The 26,846-nt window shown below is 58.6% G+C and overlaps 1 protein-coding gene across 1 annotated transcript; it reads left to right on the top strand.

Moving 5' to 3' along the window:
- Positions 1-719: 719 nt before the first annotated feature.
- Positions 720-26,590, top strand: REEP5 (receptor accessory protein 5). The gene is made up of 5 exons (XM_051834521.3): positions 720-912; positions 1,120-1,213; positions 17,317-17,455; positions 24,190-24,358; positions 26,343-26,590. The coding sequence occupies exons 1-5, from the start codon at positions 795-797 to the stop codon at positions 26,390-26,392; spliced, it is 570 nt and encodes a 189-aa protein (XP_051690481.1). The 5' UTR covers positions 720-794; the 3' UTR covers positions 26,393-26,590.
- Positions 26,591-26,846: the final 256 nt, after the last annotated feature.

Here is a 26,846-nt window from a genome sequence, read left to right as displayed (position 1 = left end):
CAAATAAATAAATAAATCTTAAAAATAAATACTGGATCCAGTCTCATATTCATTCATTCGATAAATGTCATGGAGCGCCTGCTAAGTGGCGAGCACTGGGTGTGTGTGTGGGTGGGTGTCTGAAACAGAAGCAAACAAGATGCAAGAACACAAACTCCAGGGGCCGGCGGCTGAACCTGCAGACGGCAGCAGACGCTGTGGGGAGACAGCAGGGGCTGCGCCCACGACTGGGGGCCACCGAGCAGCGTCGGGGCTGGGACGGCCCGGGGAGGGAGGGTCGTGCTGGGCGCTGCAGGGCGTTCAGCCACGACCCCGGCCCTGCCCACTGGGTGCTGGCAGCGCGCCCACCACTCGGCCCGGCCCGGGCAGCGGTAGTGGATAAAGGGAGAGCTGGGGGAGGGGCGGGAAGGACACCGCGCCCGGCCCGCAGAGGAGAAGCCCTGGGTGCGGCGCCGAGGACCCCTTGCGGGAGGAGAGCGGGGCGGGGAAGCCACTGCCCGGGCGCGGCTGAGGCGCAGGGGCGACCCGCTGGGGCCGCAGTCCCCTTCACTCACCCCGGCGCCGGCCCCCGCGGGCCCGAGGCGGTTCCGCAGCCCGGCCGCGGGGAGGCGCGGACCCCGGCGCGCGCGGGGGCGGCGCGGGGCGGGGCGGAGCCGCGGGGCGGGGCGGGGCGGGGCGGGACGGGCGCGGCCCGGGGGCGGCGGCCGAGCGGACGCCGCAGTCCCGCCCCGGTGCGCCCGGCTCCGCGTCCAGCCGGCTCCCGTCCGCCCCGGGCTCCGCGCGCCGGCCTCGCCATGTCCGCCGCCATGAGGGAGCGGCTCGACCGCTTCCTGCACGAGAAGAACTGCTTGACCGACCTGCTGGCCAAGCTGGAGGCCAAGAGCGGTGTGAACCGCAGCCTCATCGCGCTCGGTGGGTGCGCGGCCGCGGGCGGGGCGCGCGGGGCCGGGGCGCTGACGTGGCGCGGGGCTGGGCGCGGGGCGCGGGGCTGGGCGCGGGGCGCGGGGCTGGGCGCGGGGCTGGGCGCGGGGCGCGGCGTGGAGCCCGCGGCGGCCCAGGCCCGGCTCGCCGGCGCCTCGGCGCTCCGGCCCTGACCCACTCGCCCGGTCGCGTCCGCAGGTGTCCTCGGGCTGCTGGCCTTGTACCTGGTGTTCGGTTATGGCGCCTCCCTGCTCTGCAACCTGATCGGATTCGGCTACCCGGCCTACGTCTCGTAAGTGGCCCGCGCCCGCCCCGCGCTTCCGTCCGAGCCTCCCGCGCGGCCTCGCGGACCCGCACGGGGCGGAGGTCGCGGTCGTGGTGGGGTGTGGGGGTCGCCCTCACTGCGCGGACCCCGACAGTCATTTGGGTGGCTGCCACTCAGAGCCGTGGGGTCCAGACGCAGGGACGGCCCTGGCGCTCGGGCTGCACCGGGGCATCTGGGGCGTGCCGACCCCCGCTGGGCAGCGGGCATCTCTCTCTCTCTCTCTCTCTCTTTCTCTCTTTCTCTCTTTCTCTCCCCCCCCCCCCAAGTCTACCTTCTTGTGCAAAGACCAGGAACAGAAATAGACCTTATAAAACGCATCCCTAACATAACAGTTCCTTGGTTATGTAAATGACTCATCTATGTAACGAAAGTAAGTTTAACCTGAGGCTCCTAACAGTGGATCCGAGTGATTACCAGGTGAGCTGGTGGTTTAAGTTTGTCTTACTCTGCGGTTTCATTTTTCCACGCGCCGGGGCAGGAGCTGCCCCTCTCTCTACGTGGGCTCTGTTGTAGTCTGCAGGTCTTGGCAAGGAAGCCCGTGTTTACCTCGGTTCCAGCTGCTTCGGCAGCTTCTCCCATCACAGAAAATAAAAAGCAAGACCTCAGGCGGGGGGCACCACGGTGGGTGTCTGTGGCTGGTCAGGCTGGCCTGGGAGGGACGTGTGTGTGTGTGTGTGTGTGTGTGTGTGTGTGTGTGTTTGGGAGAAGTTCGTTCGGGTGCTCACGCAGGCTGCAGCAAGTCCAGCTGAGCTGGCCGCTGTTTTCCAGGAAGCTGGACTCCTCTCCCCAGGGCTGAGAAGGCCTGTGTGTGCCGGGAGCGCCCAGGGAGGACGGGCTCAGGCTTGAGCCGGGGGCAGATCAGGTCCTGAAGTGCAGGTGGGTCGCAGGCCCCTGTTCGCTCCCCGTGACGCAGCATCAGTCATCTGGGAGCTCGCTCCTGTTTCTTGCTCTGTGTTCTGTTTTTTGGGTGTAGGCTTTAGATTTTAGTTGCTTACATTTGGAATAAATTTGGGGTGGTTTTTGGTAATTGCCTAGCTGCTTGATACTGAGCTGACAATAAATAGGGGTTTTTAAAGTCCTGAGTGACATGAAAACTGTTTTCTACCTCAGTGCCACTTGATCAGGTGAGAAGGAAAACTTCTCATCGATGTGATTAGATTACCTTGTGAGGTTTATTTAATTAATTAATTAATTTATTTATTTATTGTATTTGCAAGGCAGAGAGATGGGGAGAGGGAGGGAGGGAGGGAGGGAGGGAGGGAGGGAGGAGAGAGAAGTCTTCCATCTGCTGGTTCACTCCAGATGCCTGCAGTAGCCAGGGCTGGGCCACCCTGAAGCCAGGAGCTGGGAACTCCGTCCAGCTCTCCCAGATGGTGCAGGGCCCAGGCTTCTGCGCTTGCTCCTGCTGCCTCCCAGGGAGACGTCAGCAGGAAGCTGGAACCAGCAGTGGAGCCTGACGGCCCGGCACTCGGCACTCAGGGGGAAGGCATGCGGGCATTTCAGGCGGCATCCCACCTGCCGTACCAAACCCCACCCTTTCCTTTTTCAGTTATTTCAGAACTGATCTAAGAGTAGAGAGGCAGACCCCCATAGGAAGAGTGCGCTTCACTCCAGATGGTGACGGGCGTTCCTTGTTTCCGATGGCCTTAGAGGACTCTAAGTAGAGGGTGACCCGGTAGGATTGACATTTTCAGGGCGTTCTTGCTGCTGTGGCCTCTGGCCAGAAGCTCACTTCTTCCTTTCTGCCTCTCAGCCTCTTCGTGTGTCTCTCGGGGGCTTTGTCACTGGGAGGGCGCCTTGGACACTGCAGGGTGCAGACGTGAACCTCGGCGTTGCTCAGCTGCCTGCTGGCTCCCTGATGGCTCACGCCCTTGGGAAACTCGTGGGTGAGGCTCAGGTGCACCTGGCCCCAGACCCAGCCTCACTCCTACGTCAGTGCCAGGGCCGCTGGGTGCTGGGTGGTGCTGTGTCCGTACTTTCCAGGTGTGAGTTAGCTTTGAGCTCTTTGGGAACAGGGCCTTTGAGCCCCAGCCTCACCCCGTAAGGGCGATCAGCCTTCTTGTTATCAAGAACTGTTGACAGGCCGACCTACTGGAAGATAACAGCAGCCCTTCGGTGATGTTTTGTTTTCTGGGCGTTCATTAGCCCGTTTTAAACTTGGCACTGCTACAGTAAAGTTCATTGCTTTTAGCTCTTGGCATGGCTGCTGGGCACCCGGGCAGCATTTTCATTATGAGACACACACACACACACATATATATATGATACATGGTAATGTCAGAAAGGTCGTGGGCAGTTGAACTGAAAGATAAGTTTATTTTGGTGCAAAGCATTTTTTAAAGACTTATTTGTTGGGGCCGTTGCTGTGGCGTAGCAGGTGAAGCCACCACCTGCTCTGCCAGCATCCCTTATGGGTGCTGATTTGAGTCCCAGCTGCTCCACTTCCAGTCTGACTCTGCTGTGGCCTGGGAAAGCAGTGGAACATGGGAGACCTGGCCCTGGCTCCTGCCTTCAGATTGGCCCAACTCCAGCTGTTGCGGCCATTTGGGAAGTGAACCAGCAGAGGGAAGACTGACTCTCTCTCTCTCTCTCTAACTCTGCCTTTCAAATAAACAAATAAGTCTTTATACATATAAAAAAGACTTACTTGTTTTTATTTGAAAGGCAGAGTTAGAGAGGAGAGAGAGATCTTCCATCTGCTGAGTCACTCCCCAGACAGCTGCACCTGGGCCGAGCTGATGCCAGGAGCCTGGAAGTCCACACGTGTGTCTCCCAGGTTGGTGGCAGGAGCCCAAGCACTTGGACTGTCCTCCATTGCTTTCCCAGGTACGTTAGCAAGGAGCTGGATCGGAAGTGGAGCAGCTGGAACTTGAACTGGTGGGGTGCTGGTGTGGCAGGCCCAACCTTCCGCACTGTACCGCCAGCCTACAAAGCATGCGTGTGAGGAGCCTCCAGAAAGTCCATGAAGAGTGCACATATGGGCTTGGTGCCGTGGTGCCGAGCGCTAAGCACCGCCTGCTGCTCCATCATCCCGTGTGGCCCGGTTCCAGTCCCCAGGGCTCCACTTCTGATGATCCAGCTCCCTGGTGTTGTGTCTGGGAGAGCAATCGAAGATGGCTCAAGTGCTTGGAGACCCAGATAAAGATTCAGGATCCTGGCTTTGGCCTGGCCTGGCCTCAGCCTTTGTGAATGGAAGCTCTCTCCCTCTCTCTCCCTCTCTCTGTAGCTCTATCTCTCAAATAACGTAAATCTTTTAAAAAATTAAATGCACTTTATGAATAAATTATGCATGAATTTCAAAATTTTTTGTACCAGATAAACTTACTTATTTTTATTTTACTGTTCAGAGGGGAAGGGGAGGGGGAGAGTCCCCTCTGCTGGTTCACCCTCCAGCCTGCAGTGGGTGGAGCTGGGCTGGGCTGAAGCCAGGGGTCAGGAGCTCAATTCAGGACCTCCTGCGTGCAGCAGGGATCCCATGGCGTGAGCCATCACCGCTGCCTTCCAGGGTCTGCCTCAGCAGGAAGCTGGAGTCAGGGTCTGGAGCTGGGTGTTTAGACCATGCAGTCTGCTGGGCACACGGCTTCTGGAGTGTTAGCTGCTCAGCTAGCACCCACCCTAAGCTTGTCCTCTAATTCCGGTTCCTGTGAGGTTCGTGGTTCTCTGTGTGCTGTATTCGCAGACTCGCTCTGTTCTGCCCCCTCAGACCAGGCCCTCTGCACCTTCCTGGAGTGGATTTCCCAGGGAGGCACCTGCCTTCAGATCTGACCCTGTGACGTCAGATCTGAACGGGTGGTGAGGCAATACATTGAAACAAAAGCAAAAACACCAAGGGACTGGAGTTTGGGGCAGGATGCCTGTGTTTGAATCCCAGCTACTCTGTTTCCTCTCCAGCTTCCTGCTAACGCCCTGGGAGGCAGCAGGCAATAGCTCAAGTCGTGGGTCCCTGCCACCCATGTGGGAGACCTGGCCCCTGGCTCTGCCTGGCTTACTCCTTGCTGTTGGGAGGTGTTTGAGGGGTGAACCTACAAGTGGGAGAGCTTTTTCTCTTTCAAATAAATACATTTTAGAAAATTTTTTTATACTCTGTTGTTCCACCTTTCAGATAAAAGGGGTGGAGGAGCAGGTGTGTGGCATGGGAGCCACGTCTCTGTGTGGGGCTGGTCCCCCATCCTGGAGGGCCTGGGACTAGGCCCCAGCTGTTCTGACCCGGCTTCCTGCTCACGTGCGCCCTGGGAGGCAGCAGGCAGTGGCTGCAGCACTTGGGTCCCTGCCGCACACGTGAGAGACACAGATGGAGTTCCTGGCTCCTGGCTTAGGCCTGGCCCAGCCCTGTTGGTTGTGGGCATTTGAGGAGTGAGCCAGCAGATAACCTCTCGCTCTTTGCTCTAGCTCAGCCTTTCAAATAAATAAAAATAAATATAATAAGTAGTGCAGTTCATTCAAAGCTGTAACAGCTTCTTAGCTAATAGGCACGGCAGGTCAAGTGAGGTGCATCTTAGGGAACAGCAGTTAGAGAGTGGCTGCGTCTCGGGGAGCTGGACAGCAGCAGACTCCTGGGCTCTGGGGGCCCCGAGGAAGTCACGTGGGCGACTGACAGCTGTGCGCGGCCTGTTTCCCAGCTGGCCCCTGTGAGGCAGAGCTCGGGTGTGTGGGGTGTGTGTGTGTGGCTGGCTTCCTGCACTCCTGGGAAGGGCGTGGTTTCTTTCTCGTGGTTTCATGCAGTTTTCAGTCCTGAGGCCCTGGGGGCAGAGCGTTTTTCTAGCAGCTGCTCGTGTTCCTGGCACACCGGCTTTGTGAGGCTGCTGTTAGAGCTGGCCTTCTCCGTGTGGCCTGAAGCTCAGGCAGAGCACTCGGGCCGTGCGGATCAGAGGTTTCCCTGCGAGTAGTGCCTTCAGCACGCAAACCTTGTACTCTGGTCAGCTTTTCGGTGGCTGTGACTGCGAATATTGCTGAACTGTTTTAAATGAAAGTGTTGCAGAGAGCTGAAACGTAACGCAGAGTCCCTGGACAGCGTTGTGGCTCTCTGTAGCTTAATTGCAGCCTGCCACTTGGTTCAGTGGTTCTTTTATCATTTTTGAAAAATTTTTATTTATTTGAAAGGCAGAGTTATGGGGTGGGGGAGAGATAGAGATCTTCCATCTGCTGGTTCACTCCCCAAATGGCTGCAACAGCCAGAGCTGGGGCAGGCCAAAGCCAGGAGCCAGGAGCTTCTTCCAGGTCTCCCATGTGGGTGCAGGGTGTCCTCTGCTGCTTTCCCAGGTGCATTAGCAGGGAGTTGGATCAGAAGTGGAGCAGCTGGGACTTGAACTGGCGCCCATATGGGATGCCAGGATTGTAGGTGGTGGCTTTACCTGCTGCACCACAGCACTGGCCCCCTGGTTTGGTCTTTTTCTTGCTTTGCCTGCGCCATAAGGAAAACAGAGTTTCCAGGAAATAAAATGAATGACTTAAATGATGTATTCCTGATCTGAGTTTCAGGGCTCTGTTCCAGCCCTAGCACTATGTTCTTGCAGACGTGTGAACCCTCTTCCCTCCGTGGCCTGGAGACCTGGTCTTTGTGGCACAGCCGCCCCCACTGGCTCGCTGCTCTGCAGAGTTCTTGCTTTCTGGACCGACTTTGGACGAGGCTGTGGCTTTTGACTTGCTCTCTCCATTCTTTCTTTCTTTTTTTTTTTTTTTTTTTTTTTTGACAGGCAGAGTGGACAGTGAGAGAGAGAGACAGAGAGAAAGGTCTTCCTTTGCCGTTGGTTCACCCTCCAATGGCCGCCGCGGCCGGCGCGCTGTGGCCGGCGCACCGCGCTGATCCGATGGCAGGAGCCAGGTGCTTTTCCTGGTCTCCCATGGGGTGCAGGGCCCAAGCACCTGGGCCATCCTCCACTGCACTCCCTGGCCACAGCAGAGAGCTGGCCTGGAAGAGGGGCAACCGGGACAGAATCCGGCGCCCCAACCAGGACTAGAACCCGGTGTGCTGGCGCCGCAAGGCGGAGGATTAGCCTAGTGAGCCGCGGCGCCGGCTCTCCATTCTTTCTTAAAACAAGTGTAAATACAAATGCAGCATCTTAAGGTATTACATGGCCACCCATAGCATGGGCAGTTCATTTAAAATTATAAGGAATTAATAGAAGTTTGCAAACAATTTAAAGATCGCTCAGCGCCTCTTGGTGTCGCGGGTGACTCCTGACCTAGGGGCCGTGCGTGCCCGGCCCGCCCATGAGGGCGCTGCAGCCCCAGCTGGACTTGTGATGTCGCGCCTGTCACGGCCATTATTTACGGAGCCGTCAGTTGTGTGACAAAGGGCTGTCCTGGTGGGAGTTTGCTTTTCTGTTGCTGGGCATTCATCTTTGTTATTTTACATCTCTCAAGTAGTAGTTTTTAGTTTTTGTTTTGTTTTACTTTGTTTTTTAATTTGAGAAGCAGGGAGCTCCCGTTGGCCAGTGCTCTCCCCACGTGTGCAGTGCCAGGGCCAAGGCCAGGAACCTGATCCCGGTCTGCCCCGTGGGTGGCAGGGGCCCAGCGACTTGAGCCTCCACTGCAGCCCCCCGAGGGTCTGCGTAGCAGGAAGCCAGCCTGGGGAGCAGAGGCTCGGAAGTGGGCCGTGGGTGTGTTAGCAGGTTTCTTACGTGTTCGGCTCTGGGTTTTACAGGCTAGCTAGAAGGGAGATCAAGCTGCTGGAACTGTAGCCACCTTTGACAGGACTGGACACCAGCGTTGCAAAGTGAAGTTGCCCGTCACAGGTCTGGACAAAGCAGGTGCAGGGACTCCTGCCTCCCCCAGCCCAGCCTGTGTTGCGTCAGTTCCACGCTGCTGTTAGTGTCCAGTGTCCTGTGTGATGAAGGCCGGCTCTTCTGTTTGCATTACAAACGAAGATGGTAGTGGTGGCATCGCTGTTACTGACCACCAGAAGGGTTCACACTGAATGACGCTTTTTTTTCCAATACGTGTGCCCTTCAGCTTCTCCTGTTTTACAAGCTCCCTTTGAATGTCTGTCTGCTCCGAGTTTGACTTGCTGTGCGGCCTGCGTCGCTAAGCTGCCCTTTCGTACTGCGGACAACGCTAAGGTGGGAGTGCAGGGCGCGGGGTATCTCCTCGCGGTCTGGTGTGGTCGTCTGAGAAGCAGGTTCCTGCGAGTTTCAGCAGCGCGTGCGGGTGCCTGGGAGAGGCTGTGGCAGACGGAGTGAGGAGACCTCTTGGAGGGGTCTTCACAAAGCTCGTGAACAGTCTTATTTTGCGGAAGGTAAACGTGGATTTCTGAATCTTTTTGGCACCAAAATAAATTCAGCCTTTCGTTGCGTTTTCTGTGAGCTTTTCAGGTCGCCTTGCGTTGACGGCCAGCTCTCCTGCGTCCTCCCTTAGTCACTGCCGCCCTGCTGGCCCACACACGCTGGCGGCACACGCCCTGCCCTGGGGAGCCCTGAGCTCTGACTTCTGAGGCCGCCGGCCCCTGCCTTATCTGGTGTGCAAACAGCCAGTGTTTATGCCTCAAAGTGTGTGACTGCCCCCGCCCCTGCCCCCTTCTTACGTGAGGCACTGGTGACAGAAAACTGTGTTATCAGGAGTTCCTGTGTCTTGCTCTGTGATCCATAACTTAGAAATGTTCCTGGCTCGCCATGCCGAGGTGGCCGTCAGGGCGGGGTCTCCCCTGGTGGGCGGGGCCTTCGCTGCCAGGGCCTGCATCCTCCTGTGCCAGCCTCGGGGATCCGCCTTGCCTCTGGGGTGCAGTGTGCGTTAGGCGTGAGGCGCGCAGTGGGTGGGCCGGAAATGATTCCTTTCTGGTCCTTCCTCTCAGAGCTTTTGACCCCTGCTTTCTGTTCTTGTGTTTTTTTTTTTTTAAAAGGAACTGCAGTTTTGGGCACACAGCGTCTCTGCTCACATAATGGACAAGTGAAAATTGCAGTCCGTGCTGATGGCACGACTCGCTTTGATGGGAGTCTGTGCTTTGCAGACACACCTCTCCTTAGCTCAGGCCGGTGGGGGTAGCCACGCCCCTCGTGAGCTGGGCACCGCGTGTGGCCCTGGGTGTCGGCGTCTGGAGCATTGTGTGTGCCCTGTTAATCACCGGCGTATCAGCCATCGGGCAGTCGGCTTCCTCTTCCGTGGTGGGGTGCAGGGATGGTGTACCTCAGGCTCCTGCAGGTGCTGCTGCAGAGGGGTTACTTTTTATTTTTTTAGAAAGCTTTATTTAATGAATACAAATTTCATAGGTACAGCTTTAGGAATAAAGTGGTTCTTCCGCCTGTACCCACCCTCCCACCCCCGCACCTGTCCCACCTCCTACTCCCTCTCCCACCCCATTTTTCATTAAGATTCTTCTTTAATTATCTTTACATACAGCAGACCAACTCTATACTAAGTAAAGATTTCAACAGTTTGCACCCACACAGACACACCAAGTGTAAAGTACTGTTTGAAGACATGTTTTACCGTTAATTCTCATGATACAGCTCATTAAGGACAGAGGTCCTGCATGGGGAGCAAGTGCACAGTGGCTCCTGTTGTTGATTTAACAGTTGACACTCTCATGTATGATGTCAGTGATTGGGGTGGTTCCTTTTACAAACATGCAGACGGGGAGCTGACCGGGTGACACTGTGGTCCCCCAGCTTTGCCTCTGAGCTTCTCCGTGGTGTAAGGACCCAGGACTCTCCTGCACGTAGTCCTCCACTTGTCGTCTTGTTGGTGCTCCTGGTATGTTTGCTTACACTTAGGTCAGCAGCCGAGAAGTTGTGTGAAGAACAGTGTGGCTCAGCGAAGGCTGGGCCTGCTGGGCATGGGAGCGTGGGAATAATTTCTGAATTCTAAGTCCATGTGTTACCCAGTTTGGTTTCCAGAGACTTCCTGTTCTCCACAGCCCTTGCACAAGCCTTCTTTGCCACGGTCGACCCCGGGGCCCGGGGCTCCCTGCGTGGTGTCAGGTGTGTTGCAGGCTGGGCCTGTGTGGTCACCGGGATTCTTGGTGAGCTTGCCAAGGAGTCTGCTCGCACCACTGAGAATTCCGAGCGGAAAGGTGGAGTCACTCAGCTTTGTTGCTTCCAGTGCAGGCTCACCTTTTTCATTTCCCTTTTGCCTTTCTTCCTCTGGGAAGCACCCTTGCAGGGTTTCATTTGGGATTCTCCTGCGGGGTGCAGGGATTCATAGTCGCAAAGCCTCTGATGGAGGTTGCGGGTTTGTCATCTGTGTTGTGCTTTCTCACCGTACGTGGTGCATGTACGTACATGTGTCTGTGTGAGGATACTTCAGAAAGCCCGTGGAAAGTGGAATTAAAATACAAGTTTATTATGGTGCAAAAAAAATTTGAGATTCATGCATAGCTTCTTAAAAGGATACTTTTTTCAAAATTCTCATTTTCCGCTGGCGCCGCGGCTCACTAGGCTAATCCTCCGCCTGTGGCACCGACACCCCGGGTTCCAGTCCTGGTCAGCACCGAATTCTGTCCCGGTTGCCCCTCTTCCAGTCCAGCTCTCTGCTGTGGCCCGGGAGTGCAGTGGAGGATGGCCCAGGTGCTTGGGCCCTGCACCCCATGGGAGACCAGGAGGAAGCACCTGGCTCCTGGCTTCGGATTGGCACAGTGTGCCAGCCGCAACACACCGGCCGTAGTGGCCACGTGGGGGTGAACCAACGGAAATAGGAAGACCTTTCTCTCTGTCTCTCTCTCTCTCTCTCTCTCTCTCGATGTTTAACTCTGCCTGTCAAAAAAAATTTGCATTTTCCATGAGATTTTGAGGACCACCTCCATTCTGATGTAAGAAATTGACGTTTAAAGACAGGGAGGGAGCCGGCGCCGTGGCTCAATAGGCTAATCCTCCACCTTGCGGCGCCGGCACACCGGGTTCTAGTCCCGGTTGGGGCGCCGGATTCTGTCCCGGTTGCCCCTCTTCCAGGCCAGCTCTCTGCTATGGCCAGGGAGTGCAGTGGAGGATGGCCCAGGTGCTTGGGCCCTGCACCCCATGGGAGACCAGGAAAAGCACCTGGATCCTGGCTCCTGCCATCGGATCAGCGCGGTGCGCCGGCTGCAGCGGCGGCCATTGGAGGGTGAACCAACGGCAAAGGAAGACCTTTCTCTCTCTGTCTCTCTCTCACTGTCCACTCTGCCTGTCAAAAAAAAAAAAAAAAAAAAAAAAAAAAAAAAAAAAAAAAAAAAGACAGGGAGGACAGAAACGTGCGTTGGAGGGCTCACCTGGGTCTGGGACAGTCAGAAGTGCCCGTGCGGAGCTGTGTGTAGCTGACAAGGTGTAACGCCTGCCCACCTACAACAGCTCGGGTTGTCATTGACGGGAGAAAGTCCCAATAATTGAAACATTACAGAAATATCTCAAAACAGCTTTTCCTCCCATAAATGCCTTTCCTATTTGCTAGGTTTAACTTCTATATTTTTAAAAAATATTTACTTACTTTATGTTTGAAAGGCAGAGATACAGAGAGAGAAGGAAGGGAGAGAGAGAGAGAGAGAGAGAGAGATCGATTGACTGATCTCCCATCCGCTGGTTGTCTCCCCAAGTGGCTGCACTGGCTGGGGCTGGGCTCATCTGGAGCCAGGAGCCAGGAGCTTCTTCCGGGCCTCCTACATGGGTGCAGGGGCCCAAGGACTTGGGCCATCTTCTGCTGCTTTCCCAGGCGCATTAGCAGGGAACTGGGACTCAAACTGGTGCCCCTATGGGATGCTGGCACTGCAGGCTGTGGCTTAACCTGCGGTGCCACAGTGCCCGTCCGGAGGTTTAATTCCCTACAGACGGACTTAGGGTGCCTCCTGGGAGACAAGTCCGGAGGATGATGCTCCAGGGCGGGTGCTCTGGGGTGCAGGCCCTGTCCTTGCCACCTCCCAGGCTGCTGCCCACAGCCGTGTGGCTCCAGGGCTTCCAGGAGCACGGAGTGGGAAGGCCTGGAGCAAAATGATCTTCGGCTTGCGAGACCCTCGAGCCTGGCTCCTCGGGCAGAACTTGGTCACGTGGCCACTGGTGACGCCAAGGCTGTGGGATGCGTCCAGCCGGGATTCCTGCCCTCGGCATCTGCACGAGCCGGAGGAGGAAGACCCTGCTGAAGGCGGGCAGTGGACTGTGTTCGCGGCGCACACCGGCCGTTTTCCCTGGTTTTCGGGCAGCAGCGGCCACGCTGTGGAATCCCAGGGTGGTGGTGATGGCTCTGCAGTGCGCACTGCCCGGGCTGCCGCAGGCCAGGCAGCGTGCAGAGCAGAAATGTGGCCTGCAGACAGCAGCCTGGGCGGCGTCAGCACGCACACGGCGTCTGGATTCGTGGGGCGGATGCTGGATCCAGATCCCGACAACCCAGACGGTGTCATGTGATACGAGACTGCCTGGGACTGCACACTTGCCGCTTGGTGGGAGAAGCAGACTTTAATTCAGGTTCACAGCAAAATTGGGCAGAAGGCCCTGATATGCCCATGTCAGCATCCCCCGCCAGAGCGGCACGCAGTTCCTTCATTGCATCATTGTCACTGCAGCTCGGTCCTGGGGTCTCTGCAGGAGGACCCCTCGCTCGGGAGGTTCGGGAGGGCAGGGTTGGGGCCGTCTGCTCAGCCTGTGCTTCCTTCTGCCCAGGCTCCATGCTCTCCCGCGGCCATGCTGTGTTCTCTGCTGTCAGAAAGCAGCAGCCAGGGTGTGAGTGGGTAGAGGGGCTCCGAGGGGCAGAGCCGGCCGGCCCTGTGCTGGGCCAGTGCGGCGGCCTCCACGGGCCTGGGGCCTGTCTCACCTGACCTGCAGGCAGCACTGGGAGTCAGCCACCTCTTGCTCTCTGCAGCCTTTGAGCTTTGGGATATAATTAAAATCCACAGGTAATTCCCTAATCTGATCTTAGCCTCATTAGCTGCTGCGAATCTGCCAGCTCTGCCCCGCCCCGCCGGGCCGGCCGCCTCTCCTCGCCCTCCTGATTGAATCCCTTGCCTCGCTGGGTGGAAGGCTGCGGGAGCCCCCGCAGTCACTGTCTCTGAAGGGAATGGTTTCTGAGTGCATCCTCTGCTGTTCAGCTGAGGTTGGCCTGGGGTTCAGGGGATGGTTGGGATACCCGTGCCCCAAGTGGAGGGCCTGGCTTTGAGTTCCAGCCCTGGGATGGGGCGGGCAGCAGTGAGGGCTCAACATGTTGGGTCCCTGCTGCCCACATGGGAGGCTTGAGTTGAGTTCCTGGCCCCCTGGGCCGATGGGAGCTCTCTGTCTCTGCCTCGCAAATAAATAGATAAAATTTTTTACAAATCGGCTTATCTGGATTTGGTGGACGTTCGTCAGTGTGCCTGTTAGGTCAAGCTATTCTTTCCTGGACGCTGACCTGTTGTCCGAAAGGCTGCCTGACCTTTGGCTGTCGCCTGCCAGGCCCGGATCAGCATTCGGGCTTTCTCTTCCTAGACCAGAACTTTGAGCTGATTGCCCTAAGGTTGGCTCTACATGAGGCTTACCTGCAAGTGTTGTAGACTGCACACCTGTGTGAGCTCTACCTGCCAGGGAACTGTGTTGGTGTCACCTGGACAGCAGGGTTGTAGACTGCACACCTGTGTGAGCTCTACCTGCCAGGGAACTGTGTTAGCATCACCTGGGCAGCAGGGTTGTAGACTGCACACCTGTGTTAGTGTCACCTGGACAGCAGGGTTATAGACTGCACACCTGTGTTAGCATCACCTGGACATCAGGGTTGTAGACTGCACACCTGTGTGAGCATCACCTGCCAGGGAACTGTGTTAGTGTCACCTGGGCAGCAGGGTTGTAGACTGCACACCTGTGTTAGTGTCACCTGGACATCAGGGTTGTAGACTGCACACCTGTGTGAGCTCTACCTGCCAGGGAACTGTGTTAGCATCACCTGACAGCAGTGCAGTGTGGGTTCTGACTGAGTAGATCCCCTGTGGGAGTGCAGTCAGGTGTGGTTCTGGCTGAGTGGATCCCCTGTGGGAGTACAGTCAGGTGTGGTCTTGGCTGAGTGGGTTCCCTGTGGGAGTGCAGTCAGGTGTGGTTCTGGCTGAGTGGATCCCCTGTGGGAGTGCAGTCAGGTGTGGTTCTGGGCTGAGGGGATCCCCTGTGGAGTGCAGTCAGGTGTGTTTCTGGCTGAGTGGATCCCCTGTGGGAGTGCAGTCAGGTGTGGTTCTGGCTGAGTGGATCCCCTGTGGAGTCAGCCAGGTGTGGTTCTGGGTTGAGTGGCTCCACTGTGGAGTGCAGTCAGGTGTGGTTCTAGGCTGAGTGGATTCCCTGTGGAGTCAGCCAGGTGTGGTTCTGGCTGAGTGGATCCCCTGTGGGAGTGCAGTCAGGTGTGGTTCTGGGCTGAGTGGATCCCCTGTGGAGTACAGTCAGGTGTGGTTCTGGCTGAGTGGATCCCCTGTGGAGTGCAGTCAGGTGTGGTTCTGGCTGAGTGGATCCCCTGTGGGAGTGCAGTCAGGTGTGTTTCTGGCTGAGTGGATTCCCTGTGGGAGTGCAGTCAGGTGTGGTTCTGGCTGAGTGGATTCCCTGTGGAGTGCAGTCAGGTGTGGTTCTGGGCTGAGTGGATCCCCTGTGGGAGTGCAGTCAGGTGTGGTTCTGGCTGAGTGGATCCCCTGTGGAGTCAGCCAGGTGTGGTTCTGGGTTGAGTGGATCCACTGTGGAGTGCAGTCAGGTGTGGTTCTAGGCTGAGTGGATTCCCTGTGGAGTCAGCCAGGTGTGGTTCTGGCTGAGTGGATCCCCTGTGGGAGTGCAGTCAGGTGTGGTTCTGGGCTGAGTGGATCCCCTGTGGAGTACAGTCAGGTGTGGTTCTGGCTGAGTGGATCCCCTGTGGGAGTGCAGTCAGGTGTGGTTCTGGCTGAGTGGATCCCCTGTGGGAGTGCAGTCAGGTGTGGTTCTGGCTGAGTGGATTCCCTGTGGGAGTGCAGTCAGGTGTGGTTCTGGCTGAGTGGATTCCCTGTGGAGTGCAGTCAGGTGTGGTTCTGGGCTGAGTGGATTCCCTGTGGGAATGCAGTCAGGTGTGGTTCTGGCTGAGTGGATCCCCTGTGGAGTGCAGTCAGCTGTGGTTCTGGCTGAGTAGATCCCCTGTGGGAGTCAGCCAGGTGTGGTTCTGGGTTGAGTGGATCCCCTGTGGAGTGCAGTCAGGTGTGGTTCTAGGCTGAGTGGATCCCCTGTGGAGTGCAGTCAGGTGTGGTTCTGGGCTGAGTGGATCCCCTGTGGAGTCAGCAGGTGTGGTTCTGGCTGAGTGGATCCCCTGTGGGAGTGCAGTCAGGTGTGGTTCTGGCTGAGTGGATTCCCTGTGGAGTCAGCCAGGTGTGGTTCTGGCTGAGTGGATCCCCTGTGGGAGTGCAGTCAGGTGTGTTTCTGGCTGAGTGGATCCCCTGTGGGAGTGCAGTCAGGTGTGGTTCTGGCTGAGTGGATTCCCTGTGGAGTCAGCCAGGTGTGTTTCTGGCTGAGTGGATCCCCTGTGGGAGTGCAGTCAGGTGTGGTTCTGGCTGAGTGGATTCCCTGTGGAGTCAGCCAGGTGTGGTTCTGGCTGAGTGGATCCCCTGTGGGAGTGCAGTCAGGTGTGTTTCTGGCTGAGTGGATCCCCTGTGGGAGTGCAGTCAGGTATGGTTCTGGGCTGAGTGGGTCCCCTGTGGAGTGCAGTCAGGTGTGGTTCTGGCTGAGTGGGTCCCCTGTGGAGTCAGCAGGTGTGGTTCTGGCTGAGTGGGTTCCCTGTGGGAGTGCAGTCAGGTGTGTTTCTGGCTGAGTGGATCCCCTGTGGGAGTGCAGTCAGGTGTGGTTCTGGGCTGAGTGGATCCCCTGTGGAGTCAGCAGGTGTGGTTCTGGCTGAGTGGGTCCCCTGTGGAGTGCAGTCAGGTGTGGTCTGGGCTGTGGTTCTCAGCACTCCTCTGTTTCACTCCTCTTGGTGACAGGTAGGAAGTAGCCTTTTTTCTCCTTCAGACAGCTGAGAGGAACTGTTAGTGTTTTCTGCCTTTAGATGTGGATCATGACTGACATCTTAACAGGAATGAAATAGTTGATAATCAGCAGTTTCCCAAAGCACCTGCTTATGTGCACACAGATCCGTGTGCTCATTGGGCGTGATGTACTCGGGGTACATTCCGGCAGGCTGGGTCAGAGGGCATGGGAGCCCCTGGGTCAGGGGTTGCAGCAGTCGCACCGAAGGCTAAGGCCGCACGCAGGGTCCTGTGCACGGTGCGGCAGGTGCCCAGTTGGGAGCAGCTGGTCTGCCCACGTGAGACCCGAGGAGAGACACGAGTGTGCCCTGCTCTGCTGGTGTGTTTTGGATTCATAACTGCAGACTCCGTGACACATGGATCCCTCACGTTAGCCTCCGTGTGTGCAAAGCCGAGGTGCAGGCGTGGTCCATGTGTTAGCACCATCACCCAGCTTCTTGAATTCCCTTCACACGGTTCTTGTACTTGAAGTGGAAATACACGGCCCAGTCTTCAAGTTCAAGGAGCAGTTACTTCATCATGTCTTCCCTGTGTCATTAGCAATCGTCTCAAACTGTAACTTCCCCCTTTGTTTTCTTAAAATACGTGGATATCCATGCATGTCTGTGCGTGGGCACACACGTGCACGGGTACACGCACACAGAGCTTCCTCCCATGAACAAGGCGAGGGCTTTCCGGTGGTGGCTTGGCATGGCTCCGCGTGGCCCAGCGGCCCAGCGGCGTCTCTCAGTAGTGAGCCTGTCTCACAGACCCCGCAGGATTCGATGTCTTCTGGGTTCCTCTCTGAGTGCAGCTCAGTGTGGTCCCCATGGGAAGGAGGCGAGGCTGTGGGCCCCAGGGTTGGAGTGGGGGAAGCCTGTGCCGCAGAAGAGGGACTGCTGAGTCACGGCGCACGGTCTGTCCCGTGTCCCCTGCTGAGCGGTGGCAGCGCACGGCTGAGGTGCAGAGGAGCCACCCGCATCTCAGGGCGTGGGTTAGAGGCTGGCGTCCCGTGTGGGAGGTCCCCGGTGCCAGGAGTGGGCTGCTCTGGTTCCCTGTCCCCCAGGGCCTGGGTTCCGGGGCTGTCCGAAGGCTGGGGACACGTGGTTATGCCAGCTGGTCCTGATGTCCTCCCGGTCCTCCTGCCCAAGTTTCCCAGTGGAGAGGTCGGGGCGTGGTCCCTGGCGTCTCCCTCAGTGCTGCTTTGTCTTCGTTTCAGAATGAAAGCCATCGAGAGCCCCAACAAAGAGGATGACACCCAGTGGCTGACCTACTGGGTGGTGTATGGTGTGTTCAGCATCGCCGAGTTCTTCTCCGACCTCTTCCTGTCCTGGTTCCCCTTCTACTACATGCTCAAGGTAGGCGGGCGCCCGCCCCCGCGGGCCTCCCTCCCACCCGTGTGTGCTGTGCTCCCTGTGGGGCCCCGCACACAGGGACGGAAACACGGGCCCAGACACCAGGCCTGCGGGTTCCGTCTGGGGCTCGGAGCGCCAGGACTCGGCTTCCGGCTTCCCTGGGCTGCTGTCCTGCGAGCGGCCGAAGCACTGTGGCTGCCGAGGGACGGCCGCGGGCTGGGCTGGTGCGGCCGTGTCTGTGCTAAGACCCTGTCCCCGTGCGGCGTCAGCCTCCAGCGAGGCCAGTGCCGTGTCTCTGGGGGCACGGGCAGCATTTCTGGGGGAAAAGCACCAGTTTCTGAGCGAGTTTTGGAGAAAGAAGATGTGCCGTGGCTCCTCCTCGCAAGTCGCCTTAGTGATGCTGGCCAGGGAGCCGCGTGGGGAGCGGGACCGATTCCTGACGCCCACGGGCTGGACAAGAGGGACAGGTTCTCCACTCCTGCCAGCGTGGCTCTCGCCCTCAGCCAGCAGGCGGTGGGACGTCCGTCACGGGGCCAGCCCTGGGGGGCTCTGGGCCCTCTTCCTGCCCTTCCAGGTTTCCGTTGGTGTTAGTGAAAGTCGTGTCAGAGCTGACCGCTTCTGATGGCTGTGGGGGTGTCAGCGGAGACCCACCTCCCTCGGGCCGCTGTCCCCGCGGACTCCTGCATCTGGAGGGCACGTACCCTGCGGGCCGCCTTGGCTGCCTCGGCGGGCGCTTTGTCCCTGGGCCCTGCAGGCACCCAGGGTCTGGGCTGGCTCCTCCTGGCCCTGGCGCTCGCCTGCAGCCTCCCCGTGGCCCTGACACATGAGCGGAGCGTCCGCAGATTACAATGTCAGGCCCCCGAGTGTCCTGTGCTGTGCGTGTGAGGTGTCCTGGCGCTGTCTCATTTCATTGGAAAATAATGCTTCAGCTTCGTCACTTACAATGTTCAGACCTTTTTTCTTTTAAGATTTATTTTATTATTTTATTTGAAAGAGTTATAGAGAGGCAGAGAGAGAGAAGTCTTCACCTGTTGCAACAGCTGGAGCTGAGCTGTTGCAAAGCCAGGAGCTTCCTCCGGGTCTCCCATGCGGGTGCAGGGCCCAAGCACGTGGGCCATCCTGCACTGCCTTCCCGGGCCACAGCAGAGAGCTGGATCAGAAGTGGAGCAGCCACATGGGACGCCGGCACTGCAGGCTGGGGCTTCACCCACTACCCCGCAGTGCCGGCCCCTGCTGGCGGTGTCTGTTGTTGCAGTTTGTCCTACATGGTCTACACTCCCGTGTTCTTTATTTTTAAAATTCTTTTAAAAGATAAAAATATTCTTTATTTTTAAAATTCTTTTTTTTTTTTTTTTTGACAGGCGGGAGTGGACAGTGAGAGAGAGAGACAGAGAGAAAGGTCTTCCTTTGCCGTTGGTTCACCCTCCAATGGCCGCCGCGGCCGGCGCGCTGCAACCAGCACACCGCGCTGATCCGACGGCAGGAGCCAGGTGCTTCTCCTGGTCTCCCATGGGGTGCAGGGCCCAAGCACCTGGGCCATCCTCCACTGCACTCCCTGGCCACAGCAGAGAGCTGGCCTGGAAGAGGGGCAACCGGGACAGAATCCGGCGCCCCGACCGGGACTAGAACCCGGTGTGCCGGCGCCGCAAGGCGGAGGATTAGCCTAGTGAGCCACGGCGCCGATATAAGAAACTAGATGTGGAACTTTTGATATAAGAAATCAGACACAGAAATGTGTTATTTATTTATTTTTTTATTTATTTGAAAGGCACAGTGACAGATCTTCCATCACTTGGTTCACACCCCAAATGGCTGCAAAGGCCAGGGCTGGGCCTGGCTAAAGCTAGGAGCCTGGAACTCCATCCTGCTCTCTCACAAGGGTGCTGGGGCCCAGGCGCTTGGGCCGTGCTCTGCTGCCTCCCCGGGGGCTTAGCAGGGAGCTGCATCGGAAGCCCCCAGCCCAGCTTCCCCCGCCGTGTGCCCTGGAGGCCTGAGCTGGCTCTTCCGGGTGGATGCCCGCATCACGGGTGGCGGCTTCACCCTGCGCTGCGGGCTGCCTCCCCGGGCTTTGTCCTTGCAGAGTCAGCACTGCTGGGCTTCCCCCACTTCTCTGAAGTGCTCCGTGAGATGGGAGTAGAGAAAGAGGAGCCAGTGGCTCAGCTTCCTGAGGGGTCACAGGTCGTGTCGCATTGCACCACGGGAGGGCCGGGCTTCGCTGGGAAGCGGTCCCTGACAGGTTTCAGTGTCTGCGTAGATCCGCGTGTGCTCGCCCTCCACCTGCCAGAGGCCGTTCCGGGCCGGGAGGTTCCTTGAGAGTGAGACGTGCGGTTGTGCCGTGTGCTGGACGTGCTCCAGTTAGACCAAGGTGACATGTGTGGTCCTGCCGCCAAGAAGCAGCACCTTGCTGTGGTCCTCCTGTTGGGTTTATGTTTGCTGCCCCCGCTTTAAGTGTGTTTAACTGTGCGGATATGTGGGTCTGTGCCTGCCGACCACCTCATGTTGCTCTGTCGCTGTCTTCACCGTGTGTGAGGACGTTGGAACGTGGAATCAGGAGAGAACGCACATTTCCGCGAGCGTTTTGAAGACCCCTGTATCTGGCTGAGGCGCGTCCAGGTCTGGTTCTGTCTCTGACTTCTCCCAGCTGACACAGTGCGCATGTGTGGCTCAAGTTGCCCGGGTTCTTGGATAGAGCTGATCTGCCTGGGTAGCAGCCTCCCTGCCCCCCAGGTGAGAGACCTGTGCGACGCCCGTCTGGTTACTGTAGATGACGCTGCAGATGAGAGAGGGTGCTGGGTGTGGTCGGTGAGCCCCCCACCCACAGCACATTTCTCTTAGTCTTCGTGGGGCCAGAAAAGTCAGGGAGGCGTGCCCGGTGCTGGCTCCCGCTGCGCGTGCTGGCTCCCACGGGCCCCTGCCGCCTGCAGAGGCTTCCTGACCGATTGATCAGTTGGGTGACTGATAGGCAGACTGAGAGATGTTCCATCCACTGGTTCACTCCCCAAATGGCTGCAGCAGCCAGGGCTGGGCCAGGTCAAAGCCAGGAGCCTGCAGCTCCATCCTGGTCTCTGATGTGGGTGCAGGGCCGTCTTCCGCTGCTTTCCCAGGAGCATTAGCAGGGAGCTGGATCGGAAGTGGAGCAGCCGGAACTGGTGTCGCAGGCAGTGGTTCACCTGCCCTTCCGCGGCGCTGGCCCCAGGCCCTGGTTGCTGAGGCAGTCACGGCAGCGTGCTGGGACCAGCTCTGAGCTGTGGCCAGGCTCACACGAGCGGCAGTGCCTGCTGCGGGGGGACGGCTGTGGGGCGGCTTCAGACTCCCGGAACTTGCGGACTCCCGTAGCCGAGAGCAGGCGTGTGGCCGCCCAGAGGACAGTCAGGGCTGTGGGTGCTCTTCCTGGGCTGTGCACGGTTCCGTAGGCTCCAAAGGGGCTGAGAAAGCCGACAGCTGAGCGCAGCCCGAGGGTTCAGCAGTAATTTGCTTTCTTTGAACAGGAGAACAAGATCTCCCTAAGGATGTGGGTGGAGAACAGTAATCATTTTCCCATCCTCAAGACAACGGCCCCTGGGTGCTGGGAATACTAAATGAAGTTTGAGCGTGACCCACAAAGTGACCCACGGGAGAGGCACAGAGAGGTGGACGCTCGCCCTGGCCCCTCCCGCCCTCCCAGGGTGGGACCCGGCCTGTCTGCCTTGTTCAGAACCTGAGGACGCACCGAGACCACTGGCACCTTGAATTCGTGCTGCAGGTTCATTAATCTGCGACTCTTCGAAAACCTCACAGGACGTTCTGTGAGAAATCTCACTCGACGTGTGCAGCACGCTGCACTGAGTTCGGGGTGTGTGTGGCAGCCACAGGAAGACACTGCATGAAGTTTGGGTATTCAGAACTTTTCCAGTAAATAAAACCAGAAGGCTGGAGTGGACATTTAGCTTAGTGGTTAACCATCAGCGTTTCTGAGTTCAGTTCCTGTGTCTGGCTGCTGGAGAGCCTGGGAGGTGGCAGGTGAGGGCGTGCGCAGTTGGCACGTGGCCGACCCAGACTGAGCTCCTGGTCGCACCATTGCAGGCATTTGCCGAGTGAGCCAGTGGAAGGGGGATCTCTCTTTGTTTCTCTCTCTCTCCCCCTCTGAGATAAATTTTTTAAAAATTTAAAAATGTAAAAGCCTTCTCCAGGGAAGTGAACAAGGGGGGAGCGTGTGGTGTGCAGGGGCTGTTTCTTAGGAGGAGGGTATAGTTATAATTTTTTTAAAGATTTATTTTATTTATTTGAAAGATGGAGGTCCAGAGAGAGGTAGAGACATAGAGGTCTTCCATCCAATGGTTCACTCCCCAGATAGCCGCAACAGCCGGAGCTGCGCCGATCAGGAGCCAGGAGCTTCTTGGAGGTCTCCCACGTGGGTACAGGGGCCCAAGGACTTGAGCCATCTCCTACTGCCTTCCTGGACCACAGCAGAGAGCTGGATTGGAAGAGGAGCAGCCGGGACTAGAACTGGCGCCCATATGGGATGCCAGCGCTTCAGGCCAGGGCAGGCCATGTGGTTACAGTTTTTAAAAAAGATTTATTTATTTGAAAGGCAGAGCTACAGAGAGAGGTAGACACAGAGAGAGGTCTTCCATCCACTGATTCATTCCCTAAATGGCCGCAACGACAGCAGGTGTGCCAGGGCAAAGCCAGAAGCTTCTTCCACATGGGTGCAGGGGCCATCTTCCACTGCTTTCCCAGGCACATTAGCAAGGACCTGGATCGGAAGTGGAGCAGCTGGGAGCAGTCGGGACTTGAACCGGCGCCCATACTGGATGCTGGCACCGCAGCCAAACCCTACAATTTTGTTTTTAAAAATCCAGTCTGACTGTCTTTTTGCAAGCTCTGGAGCATCTGACATCTCGTTCGCGAGTGTTCCTTTCCTGGAGTCCTGACGCCGAGACGGTGCCGAGTGCTGTGCCTGCTGTGCGGGAGGGAGCGGGAGCGCTGCAGGCTCCGTCCAGTCCCTGGTGCTCACCAACACGGCAGTCGCTGTCTCAGGAAGGCCTTGCAGCCCCCGAGTTGTCTGAACTCATTCCTTGGCTTGGAGGAGCGAGAACTAAGGCTGTGGAGTTACTTAACGCACAGGAAGCTGAGAGGTGGGGCAGGCGTTGGCACGGCCCGGAGGTCGCTGCTTAGGACGCCCGCGTGCCCGTCCGAGTGCCTGGTTGAGGCCCGGCTCCTCTGCTGCCCACCCAGCTTCCTGCTAACGCAGACCCTGGGAGGCAGCAGTGAGGGCTCAGGTTCCCGGGCCCTTGCCCTCCCTGTGGGAGACCCAGGCTGAGTTCTGGTCTCCTGGCTTCAGCCTGGCCCAGCCCTGGCCGTTGTGGGCATTTCGGACTGAACCTAGTCAATGGAAGGTCTCTGTCTGCCTTTCAAATGAAATTAAATCAAGTTTTTTTTTTTTTTTAATTTGAGGGGTAGAGTTACAGTGAGAGGTGGAAACAAAGAGAAAGGTCTTCTTTCCACTGGTTCACTCCCCAGTTGGCTGCAATGGCCGGAGCTGTGCCAATCCGAAGCCAGGAGCTTCTTCCAGGTCTCCGATGCGGGTACAGGGTCCCAAGCACTTGGACCATCTTCTGCTGCTTTCCCAGGCCACAGCAGAGAGCTGGATCGGAAGAGGAGCAGCCAGGACTAGAACCAGCGCCCATAGGGGATGTCGGTGCCGCAGGTGGAGGATTAATCTACTGCACCATGGCGCCAGCCCCAGAAAATAAGTTTTTTTAAAAGTTGGGGTCTTTAAGGAGCTCTTATGAAAAATCCATTTGGAACTGCTGGACGTGCTCTGTGCTCAGGGCCTCCGTGAGGACCACCCCGTGTCTCGGGCGCGTCACTCCGTGTGTCCGTGTGTCCCCTCTCCCCGTGCCCTTGAGAAGCTTGCTGGGATGACTGACGTGCTGTCGGCATTTATTGTTGGAACGAACCAATTTTCTGAGAGAAAACAGTATAAAAATTCTTGTTATTAGGGCAGAATTCTTGTTATTAAAATCTCAGTGACGAAGCAGAGCCGTGAAGCTGAGGTGCGCGGTGACAGACAGCTGGCCGAAGGGCCCTGGAGGCCGGGCGCAGCAGGAAGGGGCGTCCGCTGTACCAGGGAGCATCGCTGAGGCCGGCTTAGCCCCGCGCCTCGGGCAGCGTGGTAGCCGTCCGCTGTACCAGGGAGCATCGCTGAGGCCGGCTTAGCCCTGCACCTGGGGCAGCGTGGTAGCCTGGGGCAGCGTGGTAGCCGTCCGCTGCCTGCAGCAGGCTTGTCCCGGGTGGTAACAGTGGAAGCCCCTTGGGGTTCTGAACAGAAAGCAGCCCAGGCGTCCAAGCTGGGCCGGGAGTGCCCCGCCGGCCTCTCCAGCCTCCGCGTTCCCTGGCCAGCGCCCGCCGTGGTGTTTCCCCTTCAGAGCAAGGCCTGCAGACAGCACCGCTAACACCTGGGATGCCCACGGTCATATACGGGTCCCTGGCTTTGGGTCGCAGCTCAGCCCCCATCCCAGCTTCCTGCCACCCCGCGAGACCCCGATTAACCCCAGGCGGCTGCTGCAGCTCGCCCAGCCCTGTCTGTGGATGGAAGGGCCCTGTGTGTGTCTTGCTCTCTTTCAGGAGGGTCGGGGTGGGCGCGTGTGTTGGGGTAAAGCAGATCCATCAGCATTGCCCGGAGGCCTGAGAGGCAGGCCCGGTGCCCGGTGCCGGCGGGTGAGGGCGCGCTGACCGCGTCTCTGCCCCCGCAGTGCGGCTTCCTGCTCTGGTGCATGGCGCCCAGTCCCTCCAACGGCGCCGAGCTGCTCTACCGGCGCATCCTCCGCCCCTTCTTCCTCAAGCACGAGGCCCAGGTGGATGACGTGGTGAAGGACTTGAAGGACAAAGCCAAAGAGACCGCCGACGCCCTCGCCAAAGAAGGTGAGGCTCGGGTGGGGCCGGGGCTGTTTGTTAAGGTGGGAGGAAGTGCGTCCCTACCTCTGCCGGGAGGCTCCAGCAGAGAGCACGCGGTGGGCGGGCCGCGGGTGCAGGGGCCGGCCTCAGGGCCAGGGCTGGCCCGTGGAGCTGGGACACTGGCCATGGCTGAGGGCTGAGCGCCTGGCGTCTGGTGCCCGTGACCGTCAGGCTGCAGAGACGTGGTTTTCCGATTGCCTCCGGTTTCTCAGCCAAGGAGGAGGAGGAAGGGACGGAGCAGACGACAATGGAGAAGGATGAAACGGCCCTCGGGGACCGGGCTCGGAAGGAAGTGGCGGATGTGGCGTGGGGCCGCCGTGTCACCCACCCACCGCTGCCGCCAGAAAGCACCGGCTGCCCTTGGACAGCGGGGGGAGGGTGGACGGGAGCGGCTCCTGGGACTAGCACGCAGGAGACTAGCTGGTGTCGTTGTGCCCCCGCCGCAGAGCTTGGTCGGCGCACCGCGCTGGTCCGATGGCAGGAGTCAGGTGCTTATCCTGGTCTCCCATGGGGTGCAGGGCCCAAGCACTTGGGCCATCCTCCACTGCACTCCCTGGCCACAGCAGAGAGCTGGACAGGAAGAGGGGCAACCGGGACAGAATCCGGCGCCCCGACCGGGACTAGAACCCGGTATGAGCTGCGGCGCCGGCCGTTGGTTGACATTTTAAAGGAGGCGGTGGCGGCAGTGAGGGGTCCCTGTGCAACGATGGGGTCCCAGCGGGGTGAGGGGAGTGGTCAGGGGTGGTAGAGCTGACCCAAGATCACAGGGGCATTGGCGAGGAATGCTGGAGGCGGGGCCTGCAGGAAGGGACGGGTTACTGGAGGTGAGGAGCAAGGGGCAGGGCAGTAGAAGGTGCACAGTGACCCCTAAAGTCACCGGGACAACAGCAGAGTGACATGACCTTGGCAGCTGGAGTCTGAGTCAGAGAAGACCCAGAGAAGCAGGCTCACGGTGGCAGGAGCTGACGCGGTCAGGTTCTGACCTGAGCAAGGGGCCGAGGGCAGGGGAGAAGAGAGCGCTGGCAGCAGCCCAGGACGGGTGAGGCTGGCCATGAGGGTGAGAGAGGAGTGGGCAGGGGACAGAGAACCAGGACAAGTGTGAGAGCGCTGGGGTCGTCAGCACGTGGGAGGGAAGCGAGGCCCTGGTAGCCCTGACGCCATGGGCAACGCGTCCCCCGTTTCTGCCTCTGGGACCTGGCTCCTGCAGCCCACCCCACCTCGGGGGTCCTCCCCTGTGGGGATCACCAGCTGCCCCGCCCCCTCTCCATGACCTCAGCCTGACTAGCGACCCCCGGGTGATGGGGTCTGCCTGGGTCGCCCATGCTTCTCACCTCCGTGGTTCTGTGCACACGCAGCGCCCACGTTCCCGAGGGGCACTGACAGACTGGAGAGGCCGCCAGGGCCGAGGGGCGGCAGGACTCCCTGGCCTCCGCGCTGATGCTGCGTCTCAGCCCGCCCTGGGCATCCGGGTCCCCCAGCTGAGGACACTGCAGATGAGCGTGGACCCTGCCCCCAGCCGGGAGACCTGCATTCCCCCTACCCCTTCTCGGGGGACAGTGGCTGGCGCTGGGACGAGGACTTTCTCTGGACGTGAATGTCGGGCTGCCCTCAGAGGGGCCTGGAATGAGGTCTCGACTGGGCGCCCGCCCGGCATCAGGGGCATTGGCTGCTGCAGGGGAGGTCTCCCATGGGCTCTCTGCCTCCGGTGCTTGGAGGATGGGGTGGGGGCACAGTGTAGGCGGCACGCTCACAGCACGGGGCCAGGCCCGAGGCCCTTCCAGACTTTTGGTCAAACACTGGGGTTTGTGCTCGGCAGATGCACCGCGTCCACTTCCTCAAGGCCTCTGGGCCCTGGCCTCGAACCTCACGCGGGTCGTGCTGCCTCGTGGCCGCTTCAGGCACGGGCGCGCGCTGCAGGAGCTGTGATACAGTGTTCTCTCCCTCCTGACAGCCAAGAAAGCGACCGTGAACTTGCTGGGCGACGAGAAGAAGAGCACCTAGGCCTCCCGGCGCCGAGCGCGCCGCTGCGCTTCCACCCTAAGGCTGCTCGGGAAGGCGTCGCGACGTGAACCCCGGGGTGCGCCCAGGTTCTGCTCCCTGTCACTGTCCATGTACAATGTGCAGCACGTATTTGCCTCTGGGTATCCAGACACGTTACCATCCTGCAGGAAACACAAAAATAAAATGACGTGTCCCACAGCCTCTGTACGGACTGAGCTCGCCGCATGCCTGTTTCTCTATCGACATTTAGCATAACCTTCAGGGCTCTATCTCGGGTATGTGATTTTATAAACTGAAGTGCGTGTGCTTCTCTGTACGGAACGCTCCCTTCGACCAGGTCCTGCAGAGGGCTCTTGGGAGGGGCCAGTGCCATCAGCCCTCTGCTGTGATCTCCGACGCCCACAGGAGCACGGCAGGAGGCGTGGTGGAGTGGGCTGGGTCATCTTCCTGAATG

The sequence above is a fragment of the Oryctolagus cuniculus genome, chromosome 6 (assembly GCF_051225735.1).
Source record: "Oryctolagus cuniculus isolate XC-2025 breed Fujian yellow rabbit chromosome 6, ASM5122573v1, whole genome shotgun sequence".
NCBI lineage: Eukaryota > Metazoa > Chordata > Mammalia > Lagomorpha > Leporidae > Oryctolagus > Oryctolagus cuniculus.
Note: the sequence above shows the minus strand (reverse complement) of the source record. Positions and strands in the feature narration are given on the sequence as shown.

Bases quoted from the DNA above. Each gene is read 5' to 3' on its own strand.
- REEP5 (XM_051834521.3), top strand. From the start codon at position 795: ATGTCCGCCGCCATGAGGGAGCGGCTCGACCGCTTCCTGCACGAGAAG. The intron at 1,214-17,316 runs GTAAGTGGCCCG...TCTTCGTTTCAG, and splicing joins GGCTACCCGGCCTACGTCTC to AATGAAAGCCATCGAGAGCC. The intron at 17,456-24,189 runs GTAGGCGGGCGC...CTGCCCCCGCAG, and splicing joins CCTTCTACTACATGCTCAAG to TGCGGCTTCCTGCTCTGGTG.